The following is a 23,344-nucleotide window of genomic DNA, read 5'->3' on the forward strand; positions in this document are numbered from 1 at the left end:
AATTTAAACTCAGAAACATTATGTTGTTGTCACACTTCTTTGTTCCCCTGAAGTATTAAAAAAAAAATCTGTATATAGCCGACAAAAAATAGAAACTTGTCTGCCAGCAAGTTCCCCTATTCATGTCTAACATACTGTAGAGCGAAGGCAGAGCACATGGTCTTAAAACACTCAGGGCCTCCTTTTAACTGCTCACCACAGCACTGTGTTTCTCTAGCGCGTGTGCACCACCTACAATACATGTCTTGCATAAGCATGAATCCCTTTGGAATGTTTAAGTCATGCAGTATTTTCACACACTTCAATGTTGCACATATGAGAATTACCATCTCTATTTTGAAAATGCGGTCCCTCCAGTCTTCCGAATGGAGCCCCGGGTAGCTCAACTGACATTGCTTGAAACTCCATTCCAACAGAATTCCAGTAGACTCTCTAATGGGGGGGTTGACACATCTCATCATCTCAAACACAGAGCTAATTTAGCAGCTAAACTGGAGATTTCTGGGTGCATTTTCAAAAACTAATTCAGCGTGAAAATTACTGATGGGCTAGCATTGTTCATAGAGCATTTCCTTTTTCCTTACTTCTCCATCTAGAAATATCTGAGGCTTCCTATCAGATTAATTTGTAAGTGGCAAGATGGTTCCTGGTGTTGGAACACCAGGGAACTGGTCTAGATAATTCCTAATGTGACATTCTTAATTACAGATGAGGCCCATCGGCCACGATGGCTACCATCCCACCTCTGTAGCTGAGTGGCTGGATTCCATCGAGCTGGGCGACTACACGAAAGCCTTTCTCATCAATGGCTACACGTCGATGGACCTGTTGAAAAAGATCTGGGAGCTTGAACTTATTAACGTAAGTTGGTCTCTTTCCGACACCTTCGCTGTTCAACTTTGGATAAGATTTAATTGCAGGTGAAGAATTCTTCTTCTGTCTTTGTGACTGTTTCGACACTCAATAAGGATTGACAGATCAGACTCGAGTGTGCGTGCTGGCGCTCGCACGTGTGCACTCTGAGGTCACTGTCTTCTGACGTTTTGAAATGGTGAAGTAAGATATAAAGAATGGAGGGACCCTTGGGGCTTTCTCCATTATCTCTATGGACAGGGTGAGAAAATAAGCTCCCGCTGTGACCTTTGCCCCTGTTCACTATTAAAAAAAACCAGAATTACCAACTTTCCATTTCTTCGTCACATCCTTTTTTAGGACTTTGTCAAGTTTCCTCATCTTTATTCCTTAATTAGAATTCAAACCCCGTGCTTGAAGGGACAGCTTCTGCTCTTGCTAAACAGGTTGCCATAAATCATCAAAATGTTATCTTCTAGAGTTGGCATCCAATCATATGTTGTCTCTGTTTTATTCATACACTTGGCATAAATTTTCTATAAATGCTGGCCAGCATATGTCACCATGTATCCAAGCCCAGAGCGGTCAACGCCATCTTCATAAGTGACTCTGATTCTTCCTCACTTCCGTTTTACTCTCATTATTTTTCCTAATAAGGTGAAGAAATGAAATTAAAAAGGTAACAGAAAACACCCATGTGCAGTGGTGCTATGGTGTGGCATTGTAAATGGTTTTGGGTTTTTGTTTTGTTTTGTTTTGTTTTTTAAGGACAGCGATAGATTCAAAGGTTTGCTTGGCTTTCTATTCTAAGATGTGGGGGAGGGGAGGCATTTGTAGATAGAAATAAAGGTAACAAGTGTTACCCCTTCTACTGAGCTCTTCTCTGCTCTTTTGTGTTGCAAGAGTCTGGTTGCTACATATTCCGTGCCATTAATTATTTTAATGAGCATTATTACTATTAGCTAATTATCCTTTGCCTTTTTAAAATGTATCTTTAAAAATAACATCTTTCCTAGAGCATCTTACAGAAATTGTTCTTGAGTCTAAAATCTTACATGAAGTTGAGAGAATCTTGGCTTGCCATTAGTAACTCTTAACTTCTGGCTTTTTAATCCCCTCACAAAAGCTATCATTACCAGAAGAAAGCCACCGTCTGAGGCTCTGGTTAGCATTGTTCTTGGTCTGTGTGGCAAAAGAACGAACTGAAGCTGCCTTGGGTTTTGCTCCAGCAAGGCCCAGACTTCAATTGTGTGTGAGACTTGACCCTCATAGCTCATAGCTCATAGCTCCTTTAGGTACTTGTTAACAAGGCCACTTTCCCTAGATTAGCAAAACCAGTTCTCAGTTTGAAATGTATCCCCCTTGGTGGTATAACTTGAAAACTAATCGTTTGTAATGCCCTCAGAATACAGTTGTTTCCTACTGAAGAGTTGACAGGAAGTAACGTTATCGTAGGCAGGACTTCCCAATGAACAGGGTGGATTCTGGGAGGACTCTATAGTAACCATCCTATTGGGTGACAGCAAGATTAGTAAAGTTGGGAAAGATCTCTAGGTTTGCTGCCTGGGTTTAAAGACTGATCACAAACACCTTTGAATTCAGACAGGGGGAAAAAAATGCCTTTCTGCCCAGGCTGCTTCTTTCATGGTTTCTCTTTCAGTTGCACTTACTAAATTACAGTTTGCCTTAGAAAATCTAGGGGGAAGTTTACGTTACAAGTATTGCCTTAAAATTTGAAAGCAGAGTTGTTGTGTTCAAGACCTCCTCTAACCTGTGTGTCTACCCTCAACCCAGTTTTTTTTTCCTTAAATTAAACTCAGTGGATTTACATTTCTGTGACATCTGTTTGGGAAGTTCACATTCTAAATGGAAAGACTTTGCAAGACTTTAGCTCCATAGACATGCTTACTGTGGGGGGGAAAGAACTGAGTCCTTAGACAGAACTAGAAAACAGAACTTCATAGCTCCAAGAGCTGAGAGGGGCTGTGTGGTTAGAATTTGCTTGCTTGTTTGTTTGTTACTGTGAGAAGGGCTTTCAAATTCAAGACTCTTCGATGTCATCAAACAAGGAGAAGACAAAATTAAGACCTTTGTTTACCTGAACTAATGAAGACAGGTATGGAGTGGTCCCTTATGTGACGTAGGGCTCAACTAATAATAATATTGATTATGCATAATTTGTTGTTTCCTGGCGGATAAAGGGAACGTTTGGTAATCCTGATTTGAAGTAAAGGCCTCTAGGGAGCTCATATCGTAGATCAATGTAGAGTGACTGATTGCCATCCTTGATCACTGCAGTGACTGGCTGCTTCCACAGATCGTCATAGCTAGTTGACGATTCCCATCCTGGATCACTGTGGGGTGGATTATTCCTAGCTGGGATCACAGAAGTGAGTGGCTGGTTTTAAGGGAGCCAGACGGCTCTGGTAGCTATTTTCTCCTTGTAAAGTGAAGACAGAAATGCAAACCAAGCTGTCAGAGGTTAGCTGTGGAGACAGGAGAAGAGAGGAGAAGCAGACTAGCCATTGATATGACTGTAAATAACGTGAGTATCATCGGGCACTACGGGGAAACAGCCAGAGTACATGGTAATGTGCTACTCGCTGCTGTTCTCCAGAGTCTAGTAGGCTTGTGCAACCTATTTCTTGGAGGAAATATAAATAGTCCACGTTTTTGACTTGAACATTACAAATGCGTATTTGAGATTATAATCTTTGGAAAACCCCTGAAGACCTTTCCATTGTAGTATATACACTGTCATTTTTGAAAATCAAGTTTATTTGAATAAACAAATATGGGTTTTGGACACACAGCTGCCCAAAATGTTGGGCAGAGACCAAAGAATGGACATCTTACCATAAGCAGGGAGAAAGTTTTAAGCCAGGAGACACTGCTGGTTTTGTGAGCCTAGTCCTGTCTCAAATTAGAACTTGAAATATAGGCCAACAATTGACCCTTTTAGCTTTTAATCAGGGCTTCATGTTCAGACCCCGATGCTGGGCTGATTTGTTCCCATCTTGGCCACCATCAGTGATGACATCACACTACTACCTTTCTATTCACATTTTAGTGTTAAAATGTGAACATGTTAGGAAATGCTACAGAGAAAATTGTTCCCTCTGCAAATGCTAGCCCTGTGAACATCTGCTTTGAGTTATTGTCCCTCCGAAGCCTTGTTAAGGGAATTAATGACTAGTTAGCAGTTCGAAGGTCCATTAATTTTTTTTCCCCTCTCAGGGATTACTCAGGCTTGACACATGGTGTTAACCAGTTTGACGAATGTTTCTCCTGTAACCCACAACCTCAACATCTCTGCATGGCGGACATTTTAGATAGAAGGAAATCTATGTTCTCCATAAAATGTGTATAGATTAATTGTGGAATTAAAAATAATAAGTTAAGTCCCGTGTACATAACTCGTTGCTCATTTTCTGGACAATGAAAAGGTATTAAATTTATAAAAAACCAATGTTAATTTCTTTTATTCCTGTGTATCTACTAAAGGGACTTGGGTACACCCAAATAACTCAGAACACTGCTCAATTCATTAACTCTTGAGTCTCACTGTAGAACCTGTGATTAATTTCTTCCCATTGGCTTTTCTATTATTTACCACAGAAATCATTCTAACCAAGGATTAGTGTATCCCGCAATGCTAACAATGACAAATGTTCCTATGGAATAGGCAAAAAATATCCAGGTTTCAGTGCATTCTTAAATCCTTGCTCATAGTGCAGAATTGCTTTAAAAAAAAAAATCGAGTGTGGTGTTTGGTTTTTGATACCTCTGGGTAGAAGTTAATAATGTAGCTTAGGCAGTGATGCCCCTACGTATGCTGTGAACGCTGTTTCTCGTCTCCCACGGATAGCATTTGGAATTACGTTTGCAGCAGCAAAGTGATTCGTTTGTGATTTGCTTCTCACCCAGCTACTTTCTGGAACTGTGTGCGCGAATTCATGAAGGATGCTAGTTTCTCCAGATATCCTCAGTGTTGATGACTTCATTTCTACCTTTCTGGGGAATTCTATGATAACCTAACACCAGCACAACACTGCCCGCCCCTGAAGGGGATGGGAACTCCACAGGCTGACCAACAGAGTCATCTAACCTGGACCCTTGGGGCACCCAGAGTCTGACCTACCAACCAGAGAGCATACATGGGCTGGACCCAGGCCTCTCTGCACATATCGGGCAGCTGTGCAGCTTGGTCTTCATGTGGGTCCCAAACAACTGGTGTGTGGGGCTATCCCAAAAGCTGTTGCCTGTCCATGGGATATGTTCTTCCAGCTGGGCTGCCTTGTCTGGCCTCAGTGGGAGAGGAAGCGCCTAGCCTCTCAGAGACCTGAAGTGCCAGGGCTGGGAAGTAGGGGGAGCCAGGGGAGTATTCACCCTTCCAGAGAAGACTGGGAAGGGGGATGGGGGAGTGATTGGAGGAGGAGGTGACCATGAGAGGGTCAGTGAGTGGGATGTAGAGCGAATAAGTAAAAAAATAAGGGGCTGGGGATTTAGCTCAGTGGTAGAGCGCTGACCTAGGAAGCACAAGGCCCTGGGTTCGGTCCCCAGCTCCGAAAATAAATAAATAAATAATAAATAAATAAATAAATAAATAAATAAGTAATAAATTTAATTTTTAAAAAAAGTAAAATAAAATGTTTTTAAAGGAAACTTGCTAATTTCATCCCATTCTTTGATAATATTTGTTCTACCATCCTATATGCCATAGGTATAGAGCTCCCTTGTCTGAAAAATATTAAAAATGTGACAGTAGTGACCGCTGTGCATGAGGTCACTGAAGCATGAGGTGTTTCAGAGAGCAGCAGCTTACATAATAAACCTGTGTGGGTCCCATACCCTGGAAGCCAGGCCTACTGTCCATTCCTCCATTGGGTGTTTATTTCTATAGGCATTGTTTCCTGCTTACCTAAAGGACTTCCTCTAACATTTAAGTGATGTGAGTCTGCTAGTGGTGAGCTCTGTCAGCGTCTGCACCTCTGGAACAAACTTTCTTTTGCCTTCATTTCTGAAAAATACTCTTCCAGGGTAATTACATTTAAAATGCCAGCACGCCACACAACATTATTCCTGTTGGTTATTGTTTGTACACTGAGGTAATTTTACTCATATTTCTTGTGTATTGAGCTTTTGAGCTTCTTAGATATGAGGCTTGTAGTTTTAATGAACTTTATAGTTTTATGGTCTTTTTTTTTTCTTTTTTGTAATGATCTATTTATTTTATGTATGTGAGTACCCTGTAGCTGTCCTCAAACACACCAGAAGAGGGCATCTGATCTCATTACAGATGAGCCACCATGTGGCTGCTGGGAATTGAACTCAGGACCTCTGGAAGAGCATTCGGTGCTCTTAACCGTTGAGCCATCTCCTCAGCCCCTCATTTTTTTCTTAGAATAGTGTTCAGGCTCCCCCTCCCCACCTCTTTGATTCCTTTGGACAGTTTCTGTGCTGTGTCTTTGAGTTCACTACTCTTCTCACAAGGACGAATTGCTCCCTGTCCATTACACTTTCACGGCTGAGACTCCAGAATTCCGACTGAGTCTTTCTTGGCCCATTCCTCGAAGCTCTCTTGTCCTGGACCTCACCGTCCTTGTTCTCTTGTGTCTCCTAGCACGAAAGTCAGTGTTTCCAGCAGATTTGCGATTGCTTGTTTCAGGCAGGAAAGCCAATGTGACCCCTGGGACTCCACCTTGAGCAAAACTTGGGTTCCGTACGCCTTCATATCCCCTAAGCGTGGGCCCCACATCCAAACAGCTGCGCGCGGGGGGGGGGGGGGGGGGTTCGCTCACACGAGGCAACCTGGGTGTGAAGTGCTTGAAAGCCTTCCAAGTGATTTCAATGGGTAGCCTCTGTGACCAGTGGGAAACCGTTTAAAGGATTTTAACCAGGGGCACGGTGTGATCAAAAGCAGTAAGCAGGAGAGGCTGACATGCTGAGGGAGAAATAGCTGAGTCAGCAACTCTGTTATCTAGCTAGTTCTAGCTATCAGGCACAGGGTTGGTGGTGGTGGTGGTGGTGGTGGTAGTAGTGGTGGTGGTGGTGATGATGATGATGATGCTGCTGATGATGATGATGATGGCGGCGGCAGACCTAAATTAGAAGTCGGTAAATAGTTTTCACAATCACAGCCCCATGTATCAAAAGGATAGTAAATGATAGTCAGAATTCAAAGGAACAAGATAATATTAGACATTCCACAGAAGCTTTTGATGGTGGCTAACACTGCTTCAGTTTGACCCCCTCAGAGGCTAAGCTTCTGTCAGATGGAAATTTTCCTTACTGTTTATAAAGAGAAAGACACACTAGGCAGCCAGGTTTCAAATATGCCCTCTTTCCTTTCATCTTTATTTTGGAACCGGGTCACTCTGCTTTGACGCCTACATCCACCACTCAGTAGGTGGCCTTAAGTCACTTCCCCTCTCGGGGGACTTGGTTTCTGGTGTATAAATAGAGGACAATAATATCTGGCCTGCTGGTTCCTGGGCTTCCTGCGAGGCTCAAATGACAGTTTTCTATTCTCCGTCCCATTCTCTTCCCTCTGCTTTTATTTTCCTTTCGCCTTTTCTGGGCGACTTCCCCAGATCACTTTCCCAGAGTTCGGCTGGAAGCTGGTCCCGTGGCGCACCTCTCCATAGCTGGCTGTGTTTGCTTTTTCCGCCCACAGCTCGGCGGCGGGACGTGGGGGTGGGGGAGCACAGGTAGCCCCGTCTGATGTATAAACACCAGTCTCCAGGAATTAGGTCTCTGTCTGTCCTTTCTCTCTGTCTCCCGTCTCTGGCCTTCTCCCGCCCAACCCCCTTTTCTTCGTTGTTGATTCTTTGGTACCAAATTGCTGGAGCCTTTACCCTCAACTATATACACGCTGACGTTTGACCTCAGCATTGACCTGGAGGTACCTAGATTTTTGTTCTTGAAACAGGGGGCAGAATAGCGCCTTTACTCAGAGACTATGGATTCATTCAACCGCGAGTCATTATAATCCTAACAAATCTAAATCTGTCTAGAATTTGCCCCAAATTTTAAACTTAATGACCCATAATGGTGGGAACCTCTGCTTTTCAAAGCAGTTCGGTGGTCTCAATGCTCTGAAACTGTATTTTTTTCATCGCATAATAAAGAGCATTGTAGTGATGCCAGTGGGGTTTGTTTCTTTTGTTGTCGTTTTTCCTGGTTTTTCTCCCATTTCTAATATGCCAGGTAATTTTTTTTTTGTTTCTTAAAAAGTCTTTTTCCTCCTTTTCAAGACATTTAGGACAGAACTCATTGCTGAAGAAGTTCAGCTGTATCGCTGGTAAATTGTGACAAACTGCTCCTGCTCCCTGGAGGATTTCTCAAGAGAAATACCTAATGGAATACTCTAGAATATAGAAAGTAAAAGGGAGCTGTCCTCCACACACGCAAATACATATAAATGCAAAAAAAAAAAAAAGAAAGAAAGGAAGAAAGAAAAAAAAGGAAAAACCACTCTTCTATGTTGCTCTGCTGGAGAAATCTTTTCATTTCTATTTTAAGAGACAATCCAATATTATGCTAAAGGGACAAAGAGAGCCAGGAAATTCTCTTCCCCCAAGAAAAACTATTAAGAATTTTGAAAGCTATAATGCATGCTATCCTGTCAGAGACTGGCAGTAAGTAACGCGTCAGAGAAAATGGGGAAGGTCAACACAGCTATGGAGGTAGGGTACAAGGTTCCTATTAGCCATTATGGAAATAAGTAGAAACCGTGAATGAATAAAAATGAGCTCCTTGAGTCTGTGGCTTAGAACTCATATCTGTTTTAAAGATGTGTAGGGATTGCCTGGAGTTTAATTTTAAGCTATTTTAGTTTTTTTAAAAATGTATTATGTTAAACTGCAAAGAGTGGTCTCAGTTGCGTTTTGATCTCAGGCAAAGAGCTGTTAGCTTGAACCTCAGAAACACATGCGGGCGTACTGCACAGGCTTCATGTCTAGCGCTCTACCGCCACCTGGTGGCAACATACCTAAAGTACAGGACAGGGTACTAAATGAAAAACCAAAAATCTTAAATGCAGGAAACCGTAGAACTGAAGTTTATTCTGCCTTAGTTTTATACCATTCCCTGTTTCTGACTCCTTGTCACTCATTAGTCACTCATTATTTTTGTAGACATTCGAACACAAATTTCAAACACCATAATTGATTAAAATTGTTTTTACCAAAATAGAAAAACTCCTTGGCCATGCGGTCCACAGTTGAGATGAATCTAAGTGACAGTGCTCCTTTAAATATGCATATATTACCCACCATCACACTTTTCTACCTGTTTATGGATGCCTTAAAATGTAATGAGGAAAGGAAATGGTTAGCAACCATGCTTAAAACCACATTTTCGAGGTTTTGGATACCATCTCCTTCACAAAGCTGGGACTCCTTCTTGGGCAAGTCACTTAACCTTGAACCCTCCATCTCCAAGACCCTGAAATGTAGATAATAACCTTCTTTATGCCCTTGATAATACTGCTTACAGGTTTAAAGAAAATAACCCAGTAACATGTTTTCACGCTGTTTTGCATTTGGGGGTTTTTTCATTTCAAGAAAGCTAAGCGGGGCTGGGGATTTAGCTCAGTGGTAGAGCGCTTACCTAGGAAGCGCAAGGCCCTGGGTTCGGTCCCCAGCTCTGAAAAAAAGAACCAAAAAAAAAAAAGAAAAGAAAAAAAAGAAAGAAAGCTAAGCAACGGTCCAGTGTCCAAGTTCCCAAGACCGACAGAAGCGTTTCAAGTTTTCACGCCCAAGTTGTGCAAAAATACATGCCCTAAAACAGCAGGCGTTTGTTTGGCTTTGACCCCGACTGGGCTGGAAACGTCTCCCAATTTTATCTGACCCCCCACACTCACACACACTCCCAGCTGTCTCTGGTCTACTGGGGTAGAGAAGTCAGGTGGTGTCGAATGATCTCAGCTGACATGACCAGGATTTCCCTGTCCTGTCCTCTAGCATGTTTGCCTCAGGCATGTCCTTACAAGAGAAGAGAAACAACAAAAAACAGGTGTGCACTGGGATGTTTGGAAGGTGGGGGGTGGTGTTGTGTATATGTATAACTGTATGTGTATATGTGTGGCCATGTGCACACAGAGATGCAGATGCATGAGGACCAGAGGCAGCAGACACAGGTGTGCTCTAAGAGTTTTCTGCAAGAGCGGTAGGCACTCTTAATCACTGAGCCATCTCTCCAGCCCTGGGTATGCTCTGTGCTGGGACTTTACTCGTACCTTATCTGCTAACAAATGGCCAAAGGAAACCATTTTGAATGCCCAAATCAACGTGTGTGAACAAGCCACAAATTCATAGAGCAATTCACACAGGCATGGAGAAGGATGGAGAATCCCGGCCCATCAGTTCTGATGGGTAAAAGAAAGGAGAAAGGTGTTTGGAATTATGGGGAGTCAGATCATTCTTTTTAAGCCCTGACTTAGGATTTATGAGATCATCTTCAAAACCATGAGCTTTAAGAAGTAGACGATCTGGACGGGAACTGTATCAGAGTCTTAAATGCGTGGGAAACTGGGGATCAAGAAGGTCAAAATCAGCGCTCAGTAACTGGAGAACAGCAACTTGGCTGGTCAATGTGCTAGGCAGTCATGGAGTCACCGGATCTGTGAGATGCTGAGAATTTTTGTTGGGTCCACTGGCCGTCAGACTAGCCTACTTGAGAAATGAAATCCTGACGTCTTCCTCGTGGAGAATCACTTCTGTGCTCTGCTCAGCTATGCCATGGGGATTCAGCTCAAAGTGGAGATGCAGTCAGTGGGTTCTCAGTGGAATTGGGTTCTGTAGGCTAAACCTTGTCTGCCTTGTTTTGATCTTGTTTCATTTTGTTTGGTGTGGTGTGGTGTAGTTTGGTTTGGTTCGGTTTGGTTTGGTTCAGTTCGGTTTGCTGTGGTGCAGTGTGATTTAGTGTGGTTTAGCTTGGTTTACCTTGATGTGGTTTAGTTTGGCACGGTGTGGTGTGGTGTGACTTGCTGTAGTTTGGCTTGATTTGGTGTGCTATGGAGTGATGCAGTGTGGTGTGATTTGGCACAGTTTGGTTTGGTGTGGTTTAGTTTGGTGTGATCCAGTGCGGTGTGATTTGCGGTGGGGTGGTTTGCTATGGTGCGGTGTAGTGTGGTGTGGCTTGGCATGGTTTGGCGTGGTTTGGTGTGACTTGGTATAGTTTGGTGTAGTTTGGTTTGGGGTGGTGTGGTTTTCTGTGCTTTGGTTTGGTTTTTTGATGGTTGAAAGTAATCATTATTGCTAAACCATTGGTAGCTCCATCAGGGTCAGGATATGTATGTGTTCTATTCTGTTATTTGCCCCCAGCTCCCGGAATAGCGAGTGCCTGGCACACTGAAGGCACCAACCAATGTTTTCTAACTGAGAGAGGGATGCTTGTGGTGGACACGCAGTTCCCAGAGCATCATAGTGCAGGGCTCCTCGTCCCTGGGAGATGTGCTCTGTTGCACTGCTCCCTCTGTAGATAGAGAGAGCTAAGTTTTGAGGAGAAAAGCCAAGGCATGTCCCTGATGGCATATATTCCTGCATATCGTATGTCATAAAAAGGGATGCACCACGCTGGTCTTGAAACACAGACAAGGCAGCAGGGTCAGCATCCATGAACCTTACAGAGAAACCATGGAACAGCGCTGGCGGGGGTGGCTGCCAGCATAAATAGCAACATCTTCAGGTGGCCACTAGGTGACATGTGTTCCTTAAGGTGATGAACACGGGTGGCATTTAGGAGGAAAACTGCTATTCATGATAGTATCTATGCCTGTTTATATGCAAGTATATGTTCGTGTGTGTGTGTGTGTGTGTGTGTGTGTGTGTGTGTGTGTGTGTGTGTGTAAGGGAGACAGAGAGTAAGCAAGATACAAGAAAAGACCATCTTGACCTGCAAATACCAAGGGCCTTGGAAGGCTGAAAAGTCAGGTTAGGTAGAAAAGCTCAAAGCAAATAAGCAGACCTCAGGTACTGTGCTTTCTCCCACAGTCCCCCAAATAAATGTGTAAATGGATCATCCTTAGATGTGTGTTCTCCTTTGGACTGTCCCAGCCTGAAAGATCAAGTGACAGCCTGCAGGCCCCTGAGTGAACTAAGTTGTTTGTGCAATGGGCCATTTGCACCCCGATGTTGAGTGCAAGATTGGGTACTGTGAGGGTAGAGAATGGCAGGAAGGATTCAGGACAAATCCAGGAACGCAGAGAGACACCGACAGGAAGCATGCTGGGGCGGCTTGCAGGGAAGCAGAGGGGGGCGGAAAAGAGGCTGGACACAGAGTGGGTGAGCCAAAATCAAGTCGTGGCTCCATACGCTGCCTAGAGCAAGACACCTGAGCGCCATAAGAACCCTTCTGTGTATCTGTGTTCTTCCGCTTCTGCCAGACATCAGACTGCTAAGGATCTGATCGGGAAGACTATGCTACATGTCCACCCCAGGGTGCTTTTCCTGTGTAGTCCCCAGGTGACCTGCTGCCGGGGGAAGAGTGGGGAAGGAAGACACGGAAGGAGCCATGGGAAGCAAGATTGTCAGAGGCAAACTATACCCATGTGGCAGCAGAGAGTGCAGGAGTAGCAGCCACTTACATGATTCACATCCCCATGCCACTTTCCAGGAGCGCTATCGACGGGGTGCCGGGAATGTTGGGTAAAATCCTTACCATTGAAAGGCAAACCATACATAAATGTATTTGTGAGGGCCTTTAAGGACTCAGAAAGTGCTTGGGAGACTGAGACAGAAGGATCACAAGTTCAAAGCCAGTCTGAGCAACATAATGAGACAGTGTCCCAAAATGAACAGTAAAAGGGGGGAGGGGGCTAGTGAGATGGCTCAGTGGATAAAGGCACTCACTGCCAAGTCCGGTGACCTGAGTCACATGGTGGAAGGGGAGAGATGACTCTGGGACCTTGTCTTCTGGTCTTTTGAGCTGTTGCACATGCATGTGTATATGTATTCTTGCATCTTGCATACAAGAAGAGAGAGAGACAGAGACAGAGACAGAGAGACAGAGATTAGCTCCTTGATATAGAATACTTACCTAGCATATGTGAAGTCCTGTGTTCAATTCCCAGAACTGGCAAAAAATAAAATTAAATAAATACATCATAAATCATACATACATACATACAGCAGTGCTCTAAAGAGAAAGTCAGTAGGCAGCAGATAATATAATATCTATATATTATATTATCTATATAATATAATAGGAAAACACAAAACATGTTTTTTGTTTTATATGTTTTTATAATGTTATAATCTCTAACAAATAGATTAGATCTTAAGAAAAGTTGTCATATACATTGTTAAGGAGATGAGGTCACTGGGCACATCTCTGAAGAGAATACGCACTTGAGGAGCCTTCCAGACTGAGGGAATGAACGGTGCAAGCAAATACACTGTGGCCGATGTGTGGAGAGAAGGGGAAAGAGCCCGAGGGTAGGCTCATAGCGAATAGTGTCAGAGAGATTCCCAAGGACCAGGTCAGGAGGAAGCAGAGACTGGGCTGTATGCCAGGTAGGAGCCTAAGTACCAGAGGGATTTTGAGTGGCCGAGACCCTTGGCTTGGAGTATCTGTGAGTACTGGGTGTGACTACTACGGAAGGAACAGATGCCAAGTGTGGGCAAAGTGGTAGAGCCAGTCCTAAAGGCATTTGTGAGAAGAGGTGGGGCTGTGTGGTCCAGGCTTTACAGTGAAGACAGGCTTGCTGAAATAAAAAAAAAACCAGTTACAAGGGAAATGAAAGGGGGTGAGTACCAGTTTGTGTACCCTAAGCTATTTCCTGAGCTGGAGATAGAAAGTGGGGGAATTAGAATCAGCAGCTGCAGGGGCTTGTTGTTAGCCAAGGAACCTACCAAAGGTTTTAGATACAAACCACAGAAGCAATTGTTTGTAGGAGCATGTAACTGTTCAGCTCCTCTCTACATTAGAAACAATGATGCTACTGACAGTTACTGTGGTCCAAGACCGGAAAAAAGACCCTGTGAAGCCAAAACCAATTTCCATGCCCTGCAACTTGCAGGAGGCCATCTTTTTTCAGCAGAAGCTCTTTGTTTTCACAACCAGGTATTAGAGCAGTCGGCCTGGGGCTTGTAGCACAGGGGCTGCCCTTTCTCCTCCAGCACACACTGGGCAGCTCATTCTCAGCTATTGACCTGCTATTTGTAGAGCCCCTTGACTCCATCATTAAGACGATATCCTGAGCAGAGAGAAGCGAGTGACTGTTAACCCTGAGGAAAAACAAGGCTGGACTTCACACACAGTGATTGACAACTTGTCCACAGCAGGAGTGTGAGTTATTTCATCCTGTTCCAGCTGGCTCGCTTCCCAAACTATTCTCCCACATGGATCGGAGAACAAGGTGCAGGGGGGAAGGGAGGGGAACATCAGGTTCACTAGTCCTGATTTTTTTTCAAACTCAAAATGCTAAAACATAACTTCCTTCAGTTGAATTTAAAATTATTGCCCTGGAAAAGCTATCTTATTTATTTACCAAGACCACTTAGGTCTAGCAAGATGGCTCAGCAGATAAACGCACTGTCCCCAAGCCTGATGCTTTCAATTCCCACTTGCCACAGTATGGAAAGAGAGGACTGATCCGCAAAGCTGGCCTCTACCTCATATATGTGCTCTGACACTTATATGCACTTATATACGCGCACGCGCGCGCGCGCACGCGCGCGCGCGCGCGCGCACACACACACACAAACACAGCATAGGGGAAGCACCCAAGTGTGTATATGCATGTACAATAGTGGGATTTTTTTAAGTCCACTTACTGCACAATCTTCTACCTCTATTTCACAGAAAGGAGCGTATTTAGATGTGTTTGGCTGCATTCACTCACCATTCAACGATTAGCTCTGTGTGACCTAGGCTTTCGATGAATGCAGGGTGTGAGTTTCCAAGCAATCAAGTTGCTGAAAACCTGATAAGGGACTGCGGGGGCCCTTCGAATGTAATGAAATAAACAGGGTCCAATGTTTGCATAGCCCTAGTCATCTAAGGACAAAAACTGCAGTCGGTTCCACTGGACTTGATGGGGTCCAAAGTACATCTATTCTAAGTTGTGCTGTTATTGTCACATAGCCCTAAAAAGCACAAATAACTGTGCCAACTAAGCTACGACCGCTGTCTACAATCAGTCTAGTGTACACATACATCCCAGCAGCCTTGGCTGTTTCTCCCACTTAAAGATCCTTGTTGATTTTTTTTTTTCGGCTTTCGTTAAGGTCTTGGACATCTATATTATGCCGTGCTTTCTTTCATGCACCGTAGGAGCAGAGCGTTACACGCACGTCTGCACACTACTGTGGATCTCTCCATCAATCTCTTTGCAAACATCAGCTGGGCCTCACGGCTTCGTGTTCACTCTGTGGTTTGCTTGTTTGGGGAAAGGGATCGTTTGTTTTTGGAGTTAGGGTCTCACGTAGTCTAGACTGGCTTTGAACTTCCCGTGTAGCTGAGAGTAGCATTCAACTCCTCATCTTCCTGACTCTGCCTCTCAAGTTTAGGGGTTACAAGTGTGATCCATACTTAGCTTAAACATGGTTTCCATGACAGTTCTACCCAACCCATGCTAACTAGAACTGAGTATAAGTGCACAAGCTATACAAGCAGGTCACAAGCAATGACGAGGTGGCACTGATAGGATACATTAACATTTCTTAAGGTAAAGCACGTGCTTTAACGTCAATAAAATACCGTGTAAGCAAAGATCATGGGAGAGAACAAATGAAGAGTTCTCATCATGGGTCAATGCTTTCCTTCTTTTAGGAAAAATAATCATCCAATTCTTCGTTTCCATAGATTAGGACGATATTGTGTTGAATGTAGCAAGAGAGACCTCAGGTTCTGTCAGGGTGCGGCAACAAAAGTGAAGTCACTCCAGATGTCTGACTTTTGCAGTCACAGTTGTCAGATGCTGGCAATCGCCAGCTTCTGCTGCTGTAGTCCCTTATCCATCTCTCGATTTGAAATCACTGTGCACCTAGCAAAACTACGAAAAACCCCTGTGGGGATGGATGTGTAGGCCTGCGTGATTGGAATACTCCGAGGAGGTTGACACAGAGAGTCATTGGAGCCGAAAGAATCAAGGAGCGTCTGTCTGAAATGACATCTGCCTGTGTCGAGATGCATCCTGAGCAGCTCAGCCAGTGGAACCGTGGTCCCTTCGAGATGGGGATGGAAACCCTGCGGAAGCTCAGACACCGGCGACTTCCTTACCATCAGCCTGCTTGATTGTTCTGCTTCTTCCTGACATGTCCTTGCTGACTATCAGCTGTAGATCCTCTGACTCTTTGCAAACGCCAAACACGGCCTGATGGTAGTTTAAGTGAGAATTGGTCCCCATTTGGTGGAATAGTTTGGAAAGGATTAAGAGGTGTGGCCTTGTTGGAGGAGGTGTGTCACTGGGGGTAGGTTTCAAAAGCTCTACCTCTCCCCCTTCCCCTTCCCCTCCCTCTCCTGCTCTCGCTCGCACTCTCTTGTGCTCCCTTGCTCTTTCCTTCTCTGCCTCCTGCTTCTGAGTCAGGTGTAAGCTCCTGGCTATTGCTTAAGCGCCATGCCCACCTGCCTTCTGCTTTGCTCTCTACCATGACTGTTACGGCTTGCCCACTGAAACTGTAAGTAAAGCCTTCAATTAAACGCTTTCTTTTGAGTTTCCTTGACCACAGTTTCTCTTCACAGCCATAGAAAATAAGACATGACCTTTCCTTAGGGCCATTATCTCGTCATTATCCCACTGACAGGGTCAGGGTCACTCCATGGACATCTTAACCTCTCTCCTTCTACAGCCTTTCAGTTCAGCTGTCACCGGCACCGGGCCATGGTCATCACGAAAATTAATTAATGCATTTGCATACTTCATATTACCCTGGTGCATTCTTGCTTCTAGAGCCCCAAATCTCCTTATTTGCCTCGATTGTCTAGTGAACATGTGCTGACCTTTGTACCCTCCACACTTGGGATGCATTTGTCTGTCTTAAGTCACCTATGTCACATTTAACATGAGAAATAAAGAATAGGGTATAATAAAAGAATTGCTCTAAAATATTAAACTCAACTGGTACCTCCTTAAAAACCCTTAAATTCTGACCCAACACAAAACTTTAAGTTGCCGTAAACATCCCTTCACAGGCTAAAAGCATTCAAAGTCCACAAGACAAATGATCTAAAAATAAGACAATTGGAATGATTTTTCTAGAACATGAAGAAAAATATTATGTAATGGTAAGAATGACCCCCTAAGATATGTCTGCCTAGAACCTGTGAATATGACCTTAGAAGTTCAAAAATAAAGTCTTTGTAAACCCAATTGGGCTACAGACTCAGAAGAAGATTAACCTGTATTGTCTAGATCATCCGTCTTCAGTCTGTGGGTCTCTACTTCTTTGAGAGTTGTATATCAGACATTTATAATACAATTCATAACAACAGCAAAATTACAGGTATGTAGTTGTCTTGGTGAGGGTTTTACTGCTGTGAACAGATACTATGACCAAGGCAACTCTTATAAAACATTTAGTTGTGTCTGGCTTACAGGTTTAGATATTCAGTCCATTATCATCAAGGCAGGAGCATGACTCCATCTAGGTAGGTATAGTGAGGGGAAACTAAGAGTTCTACATCTTCATCTGAAGGCTGCTAATGGAAAACTCACTTCCAGGCAGCTAGGATGAAGGTCTTAAGCCCACACCCTCAGTGACACACCAGTCCAACAGGGCCATACCTCCTAATAGTGCTACTCCTTGGGCCGAGCACATATAAACCATCAAAGTAGTAGTGATGAACTAATTGTATGACTGAGGTCACCACAACATGAGAAGCTGTATTAAAGAGTCACAACATTAGGAAGGTTGGGAGTTCTCTTAGATGGTCTTGAAATCCCATTAGTGTCTATAGAAGAGCGAACACACACTAAGGAGACGCTGAACATGAGAAGAAAAAGATTATAGTGGTCCCGCCATGGATACCTGGAGTAACCCAGGGCTGGAAGAAGCAAGGAAGGACTCTCTCCTAGAGCTTTCTGAGGGGCACAGCCCTCCTGACACCTTGATTCCTGACTTATGACCATCAATATTATACAAGATTTCATTATGCTCTTCCACCCCATCTCCACACCTTTCTTTCTCTCTTTCTTTCCTTCTTTCTTTCTTTCTTTACTCCTTCCTTCCTTTCTCTCTTTCTTTCTTTTTGTTTTAATCAATTGTACAGCAACCTTAGGAAGCCATATGGTGATATTCTAGAATCAGTATCTATGGGACCAATTTTAATGTTATGGTCTCATAGTTGTTAAAGGAATCTCAATGCAGATACCGTACGCTAAATGTAAGCAGTCCTCGGTCAGCTGTAAGCCATGACCTCTATGGCCATGGAAGGACCATCGCCCTCCACAGGGATGTAAGGTGGGTAATAGTAAATAAAATAGTTCAGGCTTGAAAGAAACAGAAGCAGGCAGATGTGATGCAGAAGACAACTGCTGAGGATTACCTTGGGGTGGACGGTAACTGTTTCATTAGGAGAGTGTTTTTACTTAAAGAACTAAAACCTGACCACTTGGCATGAGTTGTATTGGGCAACAAGAGGTTTAGAAGTGCTACGTTATCAGCCAACAAGATGGCTCCACTGGTAAAAGTGCTTGCTTGCCTTGGAGACTTGAGGCTTATCTTGCAGATCCTATGGTGGAAAGAGAGAACCAACTCTCCCAAAAGTTGTCTTCTGATTCCCACACACAGAGTGTAGCATGTGCAGCCACACATATACACACACTCACATGCACATACACACACGCACACAAACACAACAACAATAAGAAGAGGAGGAGGAGGAGGAAGAAGAAGAAATTTTAGTTCTAAGAGGGGAAGTAGATACTTGCTAGTGGTTAGAGCCTCTCATGAGTTAGGCAAGTACCCACTCGTTAACCTTCCTTCAAACCCAGGCCTTTCTGTCTTTGCTTCACTCTCTGCTTCATGATGGCACCTTGTCTTTAAGCCTGTGACTGTAAGATATCTTCACAGGTAGAGGGAGAGTTGGGAGGTCAACAGCCAAAGGAAATTCAAACCTTTTCAGCATGACTTCCAGGAACTTGCACCTCTTTGACCATAGGTCAACCACTGTCTAACTTCAAGAAGATGAGGGAAGGTATCTGAGCCTTCCCCAACCTCTGCAGGGACAAGCAGGCAGAGGAGGGGATGTTGGAATGGATTTTGCAGTGGACAATTGATAATATCAGTCACGGCACTCTAAGAGCAATGCCCAGAAGACCATGCAGCCTCTGGAAAGGTCTTATAGTGTTGTCAATAATATTGAGTGAGATCCTTAGGCTCTCAATTCCTAAGTATGCTATGTAAAACTAAGAAGAAAACAGAATTCTTCAATGTCTTTGACTTGGGACATTTCTGGAAAGTATAGAACAGTTTCAAGTGTTTACTGATAACCTCATCGATCTTTTAATTATTCAATTCTTTTATCCATAAGCATATTGCTGGCTATTTCAAGTTAAGAGTAACCAGCCAATGATGAGGTTATTTTTAAGGGTCAAGACAGAAATGAACAAAAAAAAGGGAATTCGATGTGTGGTGTATTTTATTCTCACCTTGGCCCTTCCCATCTACAAATGGAGTGTTCGAACAGGGGGAGAGGGATCAGAAAGAGAGAAGCCAGTTGTTCCTCTTGCTTACATGATGGGATGACTTTTTTTTGCATAAGTAATTCCAGTCTATCCCATTTGCCACTGACCTGCCTTGTGCATGGCTCCATGCCAATTGCTGGGGAATGGTCCATGAGTAGACTCAGGTCTCTCTGTTGAAGAGCTCTCAGTCTAGTGAGAGCGAGAACAGTATGGCGTGACACTAGTCACGTGTGAGAGTCGCATAGGGACACTCTGACAGGGACCTTAAAGTAAGCCTTTCAGAAGTTTTAAGTCAGAGATTTGGGGAAGCAGACCCAAACAGTGTCATCTGGAGCTGAGACCTTGGGGAGGGTGAGGGTCATGGTTTTCCATGGTTAAGCCAACCATGCTCCAACGGATGAACCCAAGCCTGTGACTATATAAGCAGCACAAACTGGAATCGGTGAGCTTAAAATAAAAAGTTAAAAGAACAAAAAGTTGGGGTAGGGTGGGGCTGGAGGCTGGGGGTGGGAGTAAATCTGGATGTAGGAGGAGAAGCGAGAGACAAATGTGTAAAGATACATTGACTGCATGCATGAGATTCTCAAAACACTAACGGAGCTATTATAACTAATGAATATGGCACAATTATATTATCATTTTTGAGGGAGTCTTGGTGGGTTGGTGGCTCATGCCTCTAATTCTAGCAATGGATAGGCAGACACTGGCACAGCTCTTGCGTGTTTAAAGGTAGACTGGTCTGATGAGTTCTGGGCCATCCAGGGCAACAGAGTGAAACTCTGTCTCAAAAAGAAAAAGAGAGAGAGAGAGAGAGAGAGAGAGAGAGAGAGAGAGAGAGAGAGAGAGAGAAAGGGAGAGGAAAGGAAAGAAAAAGAAAAGAAAGGAAAGGAAAGGAAAGGAAAGGAAAGGAAAGGAAAGGAAAGGAAAGGAAAGGAAAGGAAAGGAAAAAAGTGAGCCCTGGAGGGAAGGAATCAGGACTGGCTTCATGGAAGAGGCTCACATACATGGTGGGAAGGAAGGCTTTGCAGACTCTCCTTGGAGGAAGAAGCTGCAGCAGGAATGGATAGGAGTGGATACTGGACTGTGGATAATCGTACTCCTCCCCCACAGAAAAGCAGGAGAGAAGCCAGGAGCTACAGGAAGATGCAGGGTTAAGGGGTAGGAATGCACTGGACTATAAGTCCCATGTTGATCCACAAATAGAGTTCAGGAGTAAGATATGTCAAAGACCCAGCCATCTTCAAAATGATCACCATAGCCACTGCCAAGGAAAGTAGCCATGTCCCCTATACCCTAGGGCTGCCCTCCATCCTGCACATCCAGGGCAGCTACAGGCTGCCCTCCATCCTGCACGCTTTCAAGCAAAGACCACGACCCCTGGTGCATCCTTGATTGGCAGCCACAAGGACCTGACAGTGGGCTGTAGAGTGTACCCAGCTGACAGCGCAACAGGATCGGAGCCGAAATGGTGAGACCCAGTGTTTCTTTAGTGATGGGGACACTAGTGATTGGGCTGAATTCTACTTCCTTGACTGTTCCCAGGGGAGAAGTGACCAGGATAAGGTCCTGCTACTTCCCCAAAGAGTTCTCATTAGCTCTGTGACTGACGAAGCATTTCTATCCCTTGGAGATCTGATGATGTAGGCGTCATCCTTCCTCCGGATTTCACAGCAGAAGTGCTAGAGACCAACACGTGTTCAGCACACCCAGGGGATGCGGTACATGGCTGGACTAGGACTCAAGCCTGAGTTCTGTTGGAATCCATGTCTCTTTCCAGAGTCCCCAGGCATGTTTCAGCCGATCTTTTTATAACTTAGCTACATCATGTTCAACGCTGCCATCTCCCAGAATATCTGTTAAACACACAGCGCGCCTCACGCTTCCGGGCTTCTCGCCAGTTACTGAAGACATATGAGCCTCAAATGTGCTTCTCGGAGACTGCTAGGTTTCTGTAGAGGAGCCTGCCTCTGCCCGGGGTTTTATTAACTCCCTGCTATGCACGAGGAGACTTTCCCCAATACATCTCCTGAAAAGCGTGCCACATGGGTCGCGCTGTTAGAGCGAGCGAGGAAGAGAAGCTGGGCGGCAGCGAGACTGATCCAGCCTCACTCATAGAGATCCTGTGGACCGCTCTGCAACATCAGAACCCCGAGCATCCTCCTCTCCATCACATTCCCCCTCCTCTACTACCATGAGGAGTGACAGGGACCAAGTGAGTGACAGTGTCCTTCCCACATTAAGCACTTTAATCTGTAGCAGGTAACCCAGGAGGAACAGCGGAAAGAAAGGTGCCTTTATTGGATATTTAACAGGCAAATGATGAATCTGTGTCTTATCCAATCTATACCTTGCTGGGGAAACGGAAATGCTTTTTCTTCCTGATAATCCTACCCCAGAAAAGAAGCAGCGGGGACCAGTACAAAACAAGCCTGCTTTGCATGTCCCTTCTTATATAATTACCTGCAGTTGGTTATGCCAGCAAACTCTGTTTCTCTTTTTATTAGAAAGATAAGAATTGTGCATACTTATAAGCAGGCTTGATTTACTGAGCAGAGATGAGAACTACCATCCCCAGTCTGGATTTCCCTCTGATTTCTTGATATATAATCGTTTTGTATATGAAAATTTTTATCTTAATAAACTTGGTTGTAATCAAGGGTACCCACGGTCCCTTTCAAAGATAAAACATCATTTAGTGTTCATTAAAAACGTTATAAAAATCCCACGACTGAACCTTTTCTGTTCATCCTTCGAAAAATGAGTGATGTTCATATTGAAGCAGCTAAATAGTAAAAAAGTGGCTGCCGTGACCACGAAAGGAGTCTTTTCTGGGCTGCCTTGGCTAAGGAGCAAGATGCGGATAAAAGATGTGCAGCATCCCCCAGTCCACTGCCCTTCTGTATGGATGCAGTGCCTGTTCTCATCCAAGTGTTCTTCTCCTGAGGAAAAACAGCCTTCATGAGTTACCATATCCACAAAAGAAGGCTTTCATTTCGGACTCTGTGATGGGAGAGTTCTCTCTAATAGGTGGTCTCAACATCTCCCCATCATCTAGAGTTCTAAACAGAATAAAGCCTTTTTTAAAAAAAATGCCTTGGGACTTTTGTGACAAAAGCCAAGTGGGGAAAAAGATGTGTAACGTGTACATGTATTATAGAACGAACCACTCTTTGAAGCTGAAATCGTTTCGAACACCTCTCTGCAAATGCTCACTCCCTAAAGCAACACTTTGATGTCCCCGGTGAGTAAAAAACACTGTTTGAGCTGATGTCAGTGACCTATGGTCCTCAGCGTCCCAAACAATCGAGAAAGTGGTGTCTAGGAGGATCCCGCTCTGCCTTCACAAAGAGGGGAATGGGTAGAAAAGTCTGAGGACATATTCATAACATCAGTAATTGAAACCTTAGGTCCGATGTGTACAAAACAGTTTTCTTTTTTTTTCCATTTTTATTAAATTGGGTAACTCTTATTTACATTTCAAATGTTGTTCCCTTTCCTGGTTTCCTGTCCATCGGCTCCCTAACGCCTCCCGCTCTCCTTCTACATGGGTTCTGCTCCCTATCCACCCCTGCCAATGAGGGTGCAGAGGGTACCTGGAAGAGAATGGGGGACAAGAGATGCGAAGAAGGACGCCAAGACAAGAGTCTGATCAGGGCGACAATTTTATTTTTTTCCCAAGGCTGAATTTATACCATAACAGGGGTAACAGAGAGGGGGGGAAGTGAGAAACATTTACTCAGGCCAAGGACACAGTATTCGTGTGGTCAGCTGATGTCAGCAGGATGTTGGTTTTTCAGACAGGTTATAGGTTTGTCATATCTATTAGTCAGCAGGATGTTGGTTTCTCAGAAAGGTTAC

At 44.2% G+C, this 23,344-nt stretch overlaps 1 protein-coding gene across 15 annotated transcripts in view; it reads left to right on the plus strand.

Moving 5' to 3' along the window:
- The window catches only part of Anks1b (ankyrin repeat and sterile alpha motif domain containing 1B), a 1,165,904-nt gene that overhangs the window by 867,000 nt on the left and 275,560 nt on the right, over nucleotides 1–23,344 (plus strand). For all 15 annotated transcript variants that reach the window (NM_001414940.1, NM_001271371.3, XM_063263442.1 and 12 more), the window contains one exon: nucleotides 709–861. In NM_001414940.1, coding sequence (NP_001401869.1) covers nucleotides 709–861 — 153 coding nt within the window. The remainder of the gene's footprint in view (nucleotides 1–708; nucleotides 862–23,344) is intronic.

The sequence above is a fragment of the Rattus norvegicus genome, chromosome 7 (genome assembly GCF_036323735.1).
Source record: "Rattus norvegicus strain BN/NHsdMcwi chromosome 7, GRCr8, whole genome shotgun sequence".
In the NCBI taxonomy this organism is placed as follows: domain Eukaryota; kingdom Metazoa; phylum Chordata; class Mammalia; order Rodentia; family Muridae; genus Rattus; species Rattus norvegicus.